The 12,345-nt window shown below is 38.3% G+C and overlaps 1 protein-coding gene across 1 annotated transcript in view; it reads right to left on the bottom strand.

Moving 5' to 3' along the window:
- Nucleotides 1-2,762: 2,762 nt before the first annotated feature.
- The window catches only part of G3BP1 (G3BP stress granule assembly factor 1), a 30,428-nt gene continuing 20,845 nt past the window's right edge, over nt 2,763-12,345 (bottom strand). Inside the window, exons 7-12 of the mRNA XM_007188613.2 lie at nt 11,300-11,501; nt 9,292-9,393; nt 8,730-8,841; nt 8,380-8,508; nt 7,879-7,988; nt 2,763-4,305 (exon numbers count right to left, since the gene is read on the bottom strand). Coding sequence (XP_007188675.2) covers nt 4,099-4,305; nt 7,879-7,988; nt 8,380-8,508; nt 8,730-8,841; nt 9,292-9,393; nt 11,300-11,501 — 862 coding nt within the window. The 3' untranslated portion in view covers nt 2,763-4,098. The remainder of the gene's footprint in view (nt 4,306-7,878; nt 7,989-8,379; nt 8,509-8,729; nt 8,842-9,291; nt 9,394-11,299; nt 11,502-12,345) is intronic.

Raw genomic sequence — 12,345 nt, 5'->3', positions numbered from 1 at the left:
TATGGTCCCCAGAACCTCGATATTACAGTAAACACAAATTCTAAAAGGTATTACTACCTTAAAACCACAAATCCTTGTTTAATTATCTAGTACAATATGGCCATTACTTGATGAGCAACTTTAACCTACAACCCCATCCCACACAAGACATTGCTAAGTTGCTAACACATTCTTTAAGGTTTCTAAAACATTTGCGAAAGAGTACCTCTAACTGTCCCCTGCCCATCTGTGGTATATTAGGCAGTTAGCTAGAACCCCAATTTCAAATAAATGCTGAACTTGCTTCTTTTACAAGGTTCAAAATTGCTAAACTAAAAGTTCAACAATTATCTAATTTGTATGCAGTTCCTGCAGAGATTCTTTCAAGTAGCACAAAAATAAAACTTTAATATAAAAGATATTTTTAGATCAGTAGATTTGACAAATGCAATCATTTACTTAAAATAAGCCACAACATGAACAATGGTCTACAAATTTAAACCTCATAGAAAGAAATTTTCATATAGATTCGAACAAATTGTTTTCTATAAAGTGCCACGTTTTCCACTAAATCATTAAACTCTACAAAGGTTTTCAAATATAAAAGGGATGAAGAAAAGCATCAGAGGATGGCAGTTATAAGCAAAACACAGCTGTTATAAACTCATCTGTATGATGCTATGATAAAAATATTACTTCCATATCTAGATTAAATTATACTAAATGTATTATCAAACCAGATGAGAAAATAATCTAGTAACTCAATGTTACTGTGTTACCAAACAGTCTGCAAAGCCCTACAAAATCAATGTTTACGCATCTACTTTACCCTAAAGGAAATGGAGAACAGTAATGCTAACCTTGATCCGAATGTTTGCAGACTCAAGTCTCTATACTGTAGTTATTTCATGCCCTATGCCCCTAATGTCATTCAAATATAAATAGGTAGGCATTATGGTTCTAGAGAAAAAGCAAGAGTTTTGGAAGCCAATCTGCTCCTAAGCTACATGGATGACTTTGAGGCCTCTGATGTCATTTCTTCATCTATTACTTTGGGAGAAATCGCACCTAATCCACAGGGTTATAGTTGTGAAAATTTAGTTGTCTAACCTAAAACTAAAGTGCAATTCAACTAACACTGTGATAGTAACCTACTCAACCAAAGCCAAATAATTATTTTTGCATTATCCATTTCACTGCTCCATAGCAACAGCTCAAAAAGTTGAGAACACAGGAGACACAAGTAAAGCCCAACCTCAGCATAAAAGCAAACAAAATTATTTTTGTACAGCCAAGATCTATTTATTTTCAACAGATCTTAAAAGAGATCCACTGAACCAAACTAGTCTTACCTAGCTAAAATATTCACGGGTGAAGGGTTTTAAACTCAGGAAAGAACTGCATGTTGGGCCATTCCTACAGATGAAAAATTATGTTGAATGTGACGAGTTGATGCTGTCTACAGAAAATCTTGCCCTGATCTATTTTATTTTCACTTTCTGTGAAATATGTGAATATATGTGTATCTAGGGGGACATGTTTATTCCATCAGCAATAATGTAACCAATGATAGCTGGATACTTAATAGTGTTAACCATGATGCTAAATCCTATTTATAAAGTCCAATGCTAGTCAAAACACCATAATATCCCAATTATGATAACTTGAAATTACTGAAGCAACCTTTTCTTTTCTGAAATTATGCAGTAATCCCCTGCAATAAATTACAAGCAGCATCTAGTACATTGCTACTACCTCTCCAAATTAAAAAAAAAGCACAAAATTGGTACAGATAAAGGAAAGCTGAGATTATTCCTTACAGTAGTTGTGCCTATAATTCCTGAGAGAGATTTACTTGCTAATCTGTTTATTCTTCTGAGACTCTATTTCAAAGGAAGGACAACTTTCCCTGCAGTTGTCCTAGTCCACCATTCCACCCACCGTGAATTACAGGAGTCGGGACTACCTGTGTTCTCAATGGGGTTGCTTCATTTTCAAAGAGCACTTGGCACCACTGGCCCTCACCCAGCAAACCCTAGATGCAGGGTATGCATCTCCCTCCACCCCCAACCCACCAAAAATCCCACACATTTCTGCATGTCCTCTAGGATACAGTAACAGCCCCAAGTTGAGAAACACTGCACCTAGTTAGTGCCCTTAAAGCTCTGTTCTAAGGAGGAAAAACATTTTGAAATGTACGGTTTAGTATTCACTTATGAAAAATGGTTTCTAGGTTATCTATAATTTATCACCAAACATTTACTGCAACTTAATTTTTTTCTCAAAAATAACTCAAGCTAAATTTTCTTCTTTCTACCACAAGCTTAATATAAGCTACGAAAAGTACAAGCTGAATTTCTTCCAATTATCACTGGACTGGGCCAAATGAAGTGGTTACCAATTAGTTATTTAAACTGACCCAAAACACAGCCATGTGACTCAGTTATATAAGTTTCTTTATGTGAAAGAAATGTTGCCAATTTTCAAATATTTGAGGTACTGAGGGTCAACTGATAACATCAAACTTCATTTTAGTTTAAGGCTACACCCTTCAGCAAACATAGAGATTCCCAGTAACAGCAAAACAAACATTCCTATTCCTACTAATATTCTATCCTCAAACAATAGTCCTAAAGATGAATACTGTTAAGAAAACAAATAAGTTAAATTTGACAACCTCATTGCCCTTCAATTAATGGCAAGTTATCACGCAAAGGCTTGCTTCACAAACGTGTAAACAAAACCTTCACCCATCTCCCAAAGAGCACTCAACAGTAACATACTACGCAAAACGAGTATTAGTCTATATTGCCAGATTAAATTTTCTTCCAGAAACATTTTAATAAAAATTGGCCATTTCCAAGAAACACCCACTGCATGCCCACCAATAAAAGGGAACCATAACAAAATAGAAAATTTACCATATGGCTATGATTTAAGAAAAAAAACTAGTGCACACTCAAGCACACCAACAAAGTCCAATATTAAAGTCACATTCTTTCTTAAGGGCCATGATTAGGATTCTGAAGAGACACTGAAATAAAACTTAATACAAACGCTGAACTACTCAGGTCAAAGGAACTCTACAGAAGCATCTGACCTCAAAAGCATTCCAGTTTGAGACTCAATTTCAGAATAAGGCATAACAAATGAACACAAGACATTGAGGGTGAAAGAGGGATTCTATAATTCCCAACATATTCTGAACCTAATAGAACAAATCTAAGTTTATTTTTTTTATTATTTTTCTTTAAACAATTGCCAAGACTGGAATCAAAGATAAATAGAAGGCACAACAGTTTTGCTCTGGTTTTGTGTTATTCAGATTTTTGAAATTTTTTTGGGTTTTTTTGGTTTGTTTTTTTTTTTACAAATACAAATTAAACATGAAAAAACTCTACTTCAAAAAAAAAATCTAACAGTTCAAGAAAAGCTTATCAGTTGCATTCTAGACATTTAAAACCTATCTCACAGTTTAAATTTCAGTGGTAAAAACAGTAGGTTTTGGAACTGTTTTGCGACCACGTATCCAAAGAAAAACTCTACTCACACCTTTTATTCAGTTTTTAACCATACCAGAGAGAATCTAAATTGTCGATTTTTCCAATGGCAATTTTTCCACACCAGAAGGTAGTCATGACTCTCAAAGAAGAGACAATTTGGGGTCTTCCTGCCTTCAAAATGTTTATCAAATCCTGTAATTCTCACAGGCTTTTGAAACATGTAGAAAATAAGTAAGAAATATTCCAATGAATGAAACATACCAAATGTCAGTAATAAGCAAGACACATTCCTTTGGGGAAACTGTTAAAAAAAAATCCAGTCTGTATATGCAAAGAAAGCAAGGAAATGCAGTCTTTTTTTTTTTCTTCTTTAAAAATCTGTTTTCCCTAAAATATCATTCCACAAAACTGGAGGTGAAGGACTAAAAGGTGGGGGGTGGGGGGGTGAGAGGGGAAGGAGCACACACCAGTAACACAAAAAGTAGAATTGTACAAACTTAAGCAGTTTATCATAGACTAGGATCAGATTCCGAGATACCAAAGGCTGGCTGAAGAAATTCACCATTCTGTGGGAGCTAGGGTTTGTACTGCTGCCTGAAGATCGGTGAAGAGCAATTCACTGCCTTGGAGCAATGCCCCTTCCCACTCCAAATCCTGGTTTCTGCACCATGCCTCCACGGGGTGGGCCTCTCATCCCACCACCCAGCCCACCTCGAGGGCCTCCAGGTCCCCGAAGGCGGTTATCTCGGCGGTCCCCTTCCCGGGCAGCTCGAGTCTTCTTCTCTTCCACATTCAGACGGACCTCACCTCTGAACATGATGGGCTGTAAGAACCAAGGTGAACAGACTTACACAGAGTGCTTATGGGCTACTGACTACCAAAGACAAAACAAAGCTATAAACAAAGACAAAACGAGGAACCAGCAGCTTACAAATCAGCTACGTTCTCACAGTGCAGTTTTTGTCTCAAACTCAGAACACATAATTTTCCCATTAACAGATACATGGGAAAGCAGTTAGGTATGCAACCTAGTTCAAAAGTCAAAAAGTCAATTTAAACAGTGTAGCAGAGTAACTCTTTGTACTTATTAAAGTACATCTTATATTCCCACAGAATTATATAAACAGAATATAAATAAAAATTGCCACTTTCTCCATGGATTGGGAGGCTTAGAATAAAATCCCATCATCACCTAATGTGGAAAGACTTTGCTGCACATGTTTATGCAAAGTACGTATACGTCTCAAAAACATCATGAATTTCATCTAAATATAATCTTAACATGCTATCTGCCTGAACAGAATTTGGGAAAATACTGAAGATAATAAAGATACCAGATCTTAGTGCAGGAAAAAAAAGTTACTTCCCACTAAGTCTTGGGCTTTTTTTTTTTGCCAAGAGAAGTACAGAAAACAAAGGGTTACTCAAGATTCCAATGAACTCAATTTACGCTCCTTGCTGGTACTCAGTGGTTTTCTACTGTAATATTTTTTAAAATAAATATCTAACAGTACTTACTATGCAGAGAAGTATTCTATATACTTCACTTTTATTATCTCATTTAATCTTCACAACAACCCTTTCAAGGTTGTTAGCACACCTATTTTATAAAGACCAGCAAACTATGCGCCAGGGAGGTTAAGGAACAAGACTGCACGGGTCACAAGGCTAGTGAGAGACAGAAGAGCAATGTAAACCAAGGCATCCTGACAGGAAAGCATAAGCTTTGAACCGACACAGCATGGTCAGACACCACGGTCATATTCTACAAGCTATTTCTGTACTCATAAAAAATTACTGAAGGGGGCTTCCTTGGTAGCACAGTGGTTAAGACTCTGCGCTCCCAATGCAGGGGGCCCGGGTTCGATCCCTGGTCAGGGAACTAGATCCCACATGCGTGCTGCAACCAAGAGTTTGCACGCTACAACTAAGGAGCCGGACAGCCACAACTAAGGAGCCCGCCTGCCGCAACTAAGACCCAGTGCAACCAAATAAATATTAAAAAATTAAGAACAAACCAAAACAAAAAAAAGAAGTCTAAAAAAATTCCTGAAGGGAGTACGGTAGACTTCTACCAATACAGTGAGGTGAGGGAAAGGCAAGCTACATCTGAAGTCACCAGAGTACACAGGAATGATCTGAAAGTGCATGTGAGGAAACCTGCATGGGGGTGGGGTGGGGGAGCCTCTTTTGAGCTCTGACTCTAAAGTGAATTTTAAATTCTGATTAAATATATACTTATATTTGTACATTTATAAGTATTTTAACACAAATTTACCAATATTGATATATATATATATATATTTTATATACACAGCATATAAATCACACACATTAATGTGAAGTGCTGTTCCTGGTAATGTTCTAGATACAATGGGAAAAATAAAATCATTTAAAGTCTGAAAGATAAGGAGAGGTTAGGACTGCGGGTATTTTAAAAGGTAGTTATGGAAGATATCTCTAAGGAGGTATCACAAGGATAGAAGCAATCTGAATGAAAAAAGGTAGCAGACATACAGCTACTTTCTGAGGAAATTTACCTCAACCATTCCTATGCGTAACGATGCCATGCCTTACCCACAGGGGTTAAATGAAACACCAAAGCCCTCATCTTGGATAATTAACTGGAAGCAAGCTATCAGGCCTGACCTTGTTTGGCCCCACTGGAGTATCATACCATCTAAGAAAATACAAAGTCAAGGCTGCACCAAAAAGTGTGGCCCCTGGATCTATTGCATGCTCCGTGGTAGATTTATCAACAAAGCCTACTGGACATCTCTGGGTTCAGTATTCTGTGTCCTGGGTGACATAAGCCATTATTCTCTCCACACTTCTCAGGGTTTTGCAGGAGATGCTTCACAAAAATAGTGGTCCAACAGTTTGATAGATAATGTACATTTCAGATTAAGGCTAACTTAATGTTATGACCACAACATTAAACTTCGTAATATACCCATTAACATTCTGGAGAACATGAGAGGTTCTGGAGAACCTCTGGGAAATAATGATCTACAACATTTCTAACTAACATGGTTAATAAAATGTGTAAGTTTTAACTGGCAGAAACTGAAAGCAGATTAGTGGTTGCCAGGGGCTGGGGAGAGAGGATATGGGGAAAGACTGCTTAATGGGTAAGGGACTTACTTTTGATGAAAATGTTTTGCAACTAGATAGGTGATGGTTGCACAACAATGTGTATTAAATGCCACTGAATTGCACACTGTATTATTTTTTAATAAAATTTTTTGTTTTGTTTTGTTAATTTGTTTTTGGCCACGCTGGATCTTCATAGCTGTGTGCAGGCTTTCTCTAGTTGCAGCGAGCAGGGACTACTCTCCGTTGTGGTGTGCGGGCTTCTCATTCCAGTGGGTTCTCTTGCTGTGGAGCACAGGCTTTAGGCGCATGGGCTTCAGTAGTTGCAGCACATGGGCCCTAGAGCACACGGGCTTCAGTAGTTGTGGTGCATGGGCTCAGTTGCTGCAGCACACAGGCTCTAGCGTGCACAGGCCTCAGTAGTTGTGGTGCACAGGCTCAGTGGTTGTGGCTCGCGGGCCCTAGAGCACAGACTCAGTAGTTGTGGCACACGGGCTTAGCTGCTCCGTGGCGTGTGGGATCTTCCCAGACCAGGGCTCAAACCCATGTCCCCTGCATTAGCAGGCAGATCCTTAACCACTGCGCCAACAGGAAAGTCTTGAACTGTACACTTTAAAATGGTTAATTTTGTTATGTGAATTTCACCTCAATTGAAAAAAAAAGTGAGGTCTTAAAACTCCCACACCCATCTCAGTAAATTAACAGTATTTACACCTTTGTTCTTCTCTACTACTAGAGAAAGTGTTTTTTGCTAATGAAAGACGTGGGGGAAGGAAAGGGCTCTTTAAGAACACAGAAATAAGATTCTGATTCTACAAATCCCTCCATTATTAGAGAAAGTACTGTTAATAAAAGTGCCTTAAGGTAGGGTGACTCCAAACCCAGACAACTTATAGAACAAAAGAAGCTCCTCATAGTTATACCCAAACAGTTATATATGAAGACTACAAATATACCTGGTAAACAAACTGATTCTAAGTTATCTTAGCTAAAAATAACATAATATTTAATTCATCACTTACACCAGAAGCCACTACCAAAGAAAGGAACTGCATAAATCTCAGTGCATTGGTTACCATAGTTATTTCATTCTCCATCATGCACGTATTCAAAAAGTACGTTATTTAGATGGCAGTTTTGTTTTTCTAACTCCCAGGCAGTTCTTTTAATAATGGTTAAACATGATGGAAAATATTACCCAGACATGTTGGAATAAACTGCGCTTTACATATAAGACATAGTTTTAAGGATGAATACATTAAAAGACCAAAGATACAGAAAATCAAGAGGAAAAACTGCTTACCCTGTTGCTAAGCACCTTCTGAACAGGCTCAGAATCATCAAACACAACGAACCCAAAATTGGGTAATTTCCCACCGCTGTTAATACGCAGCTCCACCACATTCCCATAATCTGCAAGTGGAACACAGATTCTCAAATAACTTAGAACATTTCCTTTAAGTATTACACGCGCACTGTCCAATGACAGCCACCAGTAACACATGGTTACAAAGCATGTGAACCGTGGCTACCCCAAAGTAAGATGTGCCCTACGTGCAACACACACACTGGATTTCAAAGACTTAGGATAGGCTGACGGACAGTATCTCATGTTTGTACATATTAAGATGATGTCTTAGATACACTGGGTTAAATAAAATATTATTAAAATTAAATTATCCAGGTTCTTTTTGCCTTTTAAAATGTTACTACAAAACTTAAAATTATACATGTGGCTCATCTTCTATTTCTATTGGATAGCACTGTATTAAATGAATCTAGTATTTAAAACTCAATAACCTACTTTGAAAAAAATCTTTAAGCTCTGATTTGTCCACCTCATGAGGCAGGTTGCCGATAAAGAGTTGGTGACTGTCAGGGTGTCTCACGATTCTTCGGGGTTCAACGTCACCTTGCTCACCAGCCTCACGGACTGAAGAGGAAACAAAAGCAGCAAGGAATGAGAAAGAAGACACCTTTCAGTGACTGTTCCATTCAACAGTTCTCTCTACCCCTAAATACAGGCAATTATTCCATTAACTCCACAACACATTTTTTTAAATCTAAGTACACACAAACATCAACTACCCTCCCAAAACAAGCTCTCACCCTCAACAGGCTCAGACTAAAGAAGCCACCCTTCTGAGCTCTCACCTGGTCTAGGTCCCCTCTGGGGAGGAACATTTATTCGCTGTTCTCGCACCCTTTGATCTCTCTGAGGCCTCTGCGGTGGAATCTGAGATTCAGGCTTAGACTCCGGCCGAGGCTAAAAAATGTATAACGTTAACTTTTGTGTAAGAACAAAGCAAGCTTACCTTTTTTTCTTGTGAAGTATCCTAGCTAACAATAAGGTTTAAACTAGAAAATGACAATTCCCTCGTTCTCTTACCAAAAAAAAAACAAAACACATTAAAAATCACCTTGTAACACAGATGTAGAGGACAAACGTATGGACACCAAGGGGGGAAAGCGGCAGGGGTGGGGGCTGGTGGTGTGATGAATTGGGTGATTGGGATTGACATGTATACACTGATGTGTATAAAATTGATGACTAATAAGAACCTGCTGTATAAAAAATAAAATAAAATTCAAAAAATTTTAAAAAAAATCACCTTGTACCCTTCTCCTCTGCCTTATTCATTAAACCTCTGTGAAATCACATTACACGAAAATACAAGTAAATTTGCCTAATACGCAAGCTTAATTAAAAACTCACCTGTGAAGCTGGTACTTTAACAACATGAGGTGGTATCCCAGTAACTGGAACAGCTCCACTGGGTGGAAGGTTCTTACTGGTCACAGATGCCCAAGAAAAGGTCTAAGGGGACACACCAACATCAGTTGATTACACTACTTATCACAACAATACAAAAGGTATTAGTTTTTGGGCTTCCCTGGTGGTGCAGTGGTTAAGAATCTGCCTGCCAATGCAGGGGACACGGGTTCAAGCCCTGGGCCGGGAAGATCCCACATGCCACGGAGCAACTAAGCCCATGTGCCACAACTAATGAGCCTGCGCTCTAGAGCCTGCGAGCCACACCTACTGAAGCTTGGGCATGCAGAGCTCGTGCTCCGCAATAAGAGAAGCCCATGCACCACAACCAAGAGTACCCCCACTCGCCGCAACTAGAGAAAGACCACACACAACGAAGACCCAACACAGCCAAAATTAAATAAATAAATTTATTTTTAAAAAAAGGTATTAGCTTTTGATTTCTTGTATTATTACATGTGCATCTCATTTTCAGAGGCAAGATGGAATTTATAAGTAACTTGAGATTCCTTTTCCCCACTACTTAAAATTTAGTACTAAAATTCCTTAGGACTAATCATCAAGTATCAGCAAAGTATGATAGGCTACTTTCACATAATTTCAAGTTTGTGAATCAAAGAAAATTCTCCTTCCAAAACCAGCTCTTCCTCCTATGATTCTCTCAATCTATAACCCAATTACACCAACTTTAGAATCTTCTTGAGTTATTTCAATCAATACCAAAATCACCAAATCCTGTTATTTACCTCTTAAATCTCTTCTCCATCTCCACTGCCATGACCCTAATCCAAGATGTCATTACCTCTCTCCAGAACTACTATAATTAAGCCACCTAACTTGTCACCCATTCTCAATCCAGCCAACCTACTTTTCCACCTGCAAGCTAAAGTCATTTCACCATTTCTCTTTCCTACTCACCCAGAAGCTTCCAGAGACCAAGAACTCTACCTACTTTACTGACAGTTCCCACACCCAGAACAATGCCTAACGCAAAGACACTTGAAATAACTGTCAGACAAATGGCATTACAAGAACCCTGGCCCCATAAATACAGCACTAAAACATATTCCTTCAAAGAGCATCAACTGTAGAGGTTCTGTTAGTTCAGTTGTTATCATTTTGATGTGACTCTGGGACAGTAACTGAAAATCTTCAAACTTTTCTAATCAGGTATTCTAATTAGAAAAGTAGTTATACTTGAGCAATTTGTTTCTACTTCTACTGTAAAGTTGTCCTCAATTAGATTTCATAGAAAAGGGCAGGAAAAGTCTGTTGTGCCAATTTATTTTTTTTTTGTCTTTTTTTATTTTATTTTATTTATTTATTTATTATTTATGGCTGTGCTGGGTCTTCGTTTCTGTGTGAGGGCTTTCTCTAGCTGTGGCAAGTGGGGGCCACTCGTCATCGCGGTGCGCGGGCCTCTCACTGTTGCGGCCTCTCCTGTTGCGGAGCACAGGCTCCAGATGCGCAGGCTCAGTAATTGTGGCTCACGGGCCTAGTTGCTCCGCGGCATGTGGGATCTTCCCAGACCAGGGCTCGAACCCGTGTCCCCTGCATTGGCAGGCAGACTCTCAACCACTGCGCCACCAGGGAAGCCCGTGCCATGTTATTTTTTAAAGATAGACTATCACTTGTTTAACAAGCACACAATAATCTGCAATTTGAAAGATGTAATATTAAAAAGAAGGTTTGTTGATGCAGTGATAAAATAGCACCTGAAATTTCTGGCCTAAAAAGTATTCAAGTTTCCTTAGAGGAGGGGAAAAACTACTTTTGATTTTATAAAGCAATATGTATCTTACTTCTTATCTGAGGTATGGCTCAATATGGAAGAAACTTCCCTAAACAACCAATATGAAAATGCACCTACAAAAGTCAACCAAGCAACAATAAAGAAGAAGAGAGATTTTTAAAAATAGAAATGGAATAAAAATGAAGACACATTGCATACTCTCAAGTCCTCCTGCACTGTCTGGGCTATGTCTGCAGGCGCTGGAGAAGAACTCTTCTGAGCATCCTCAGGAGCAGGTTCTTCCAATACTGGCTCAGACTTTTCCTCTTGGACTTCAGACACAGGTTCTTGCTCTGGCTCTGGTTCAGGATCAGGCTCTGGTTCAGCAACAGGTTCTTCTAAATGTTCTTCTAAGTCATTGCTTTCATGGTAAAATTTGAGAAATATCATTCTGCTTCCGTTGATTTAGCAAGAAATTCCTAGAGACCTGAACCTAAAAAACATAGCTCCCTCCTCCCCAAAAAGATCTAAGAATTATGTATTTGCGTATTAAAACAAGACAACTTTTTAGAAAAGCCCTCAGTGAGCAAATCTTAACTACAGTCAGATTTGCTAAATTCTGATTAAGCAAATGCATCAAACAGATCAAAATGAACCAGAGCAGTGTTTCTCAGAATCCCAAAATTATTACAATTTACCTATCACATATCACAAAACTCTAATAGGCTATGGGGAGATGGAAAGGTACAGTTTCAGTTTTTTCAAGATAAAAATTTCTAGACATCTACTGCACAATCATGTGCATATACTTAACACTACTATAAAGTACACTTAAAAATGGTTAAGAAGGTAAATTTTATGTTATGTGGTTTTTAGTATCAAAACTTTTTCTCATAATAAAAACACACAAGGAATTTTGGAGGAAAAAAAACCATCAGTTGTGATTCAGAATAGTTCTTAAACTTCCACATAAGTCACTTTAACAAACTGCAGATGCTTTCCCCCCCGGAAATTCTAATTTGGTAGGTTTGTGGTAGGACAACAAATCTTCATTTTCAACCAGCAACCCAGATGAGTCAAGTCAGTCCCATCACCACACCTTGAGACACATTTGAAAGTATCCTTTAAGCACTGAATATTAACATTAAGGGTATCACAGGGCAACAAGTAAATATTAATTTATATTGCTATCCAACATATTTCTGTTCCAGTTGCAGATTAAAAAAAACCTAAGATACAGTCACACATTTGTCTGAGCTAATAAA

Source organism: Balaenoptera acutorostrata, chromosome 2 (assembly GCF_949987535.1).
Source record: "Balaenoptera acutorostrata chromosome 2, mBalAcu1.1, whole genome shotgun sequence".
NCBI classification, from domain to species: Eukaryota; Metazoa; Chordata; class Mammalia; order Artiodactyla; family Balaenopteridae; genus Balaenoptera; species Balaenoptera acutorostrata.
This window is presented reverse-complemented; position numbering and strand designations above follow the sequence as displayed.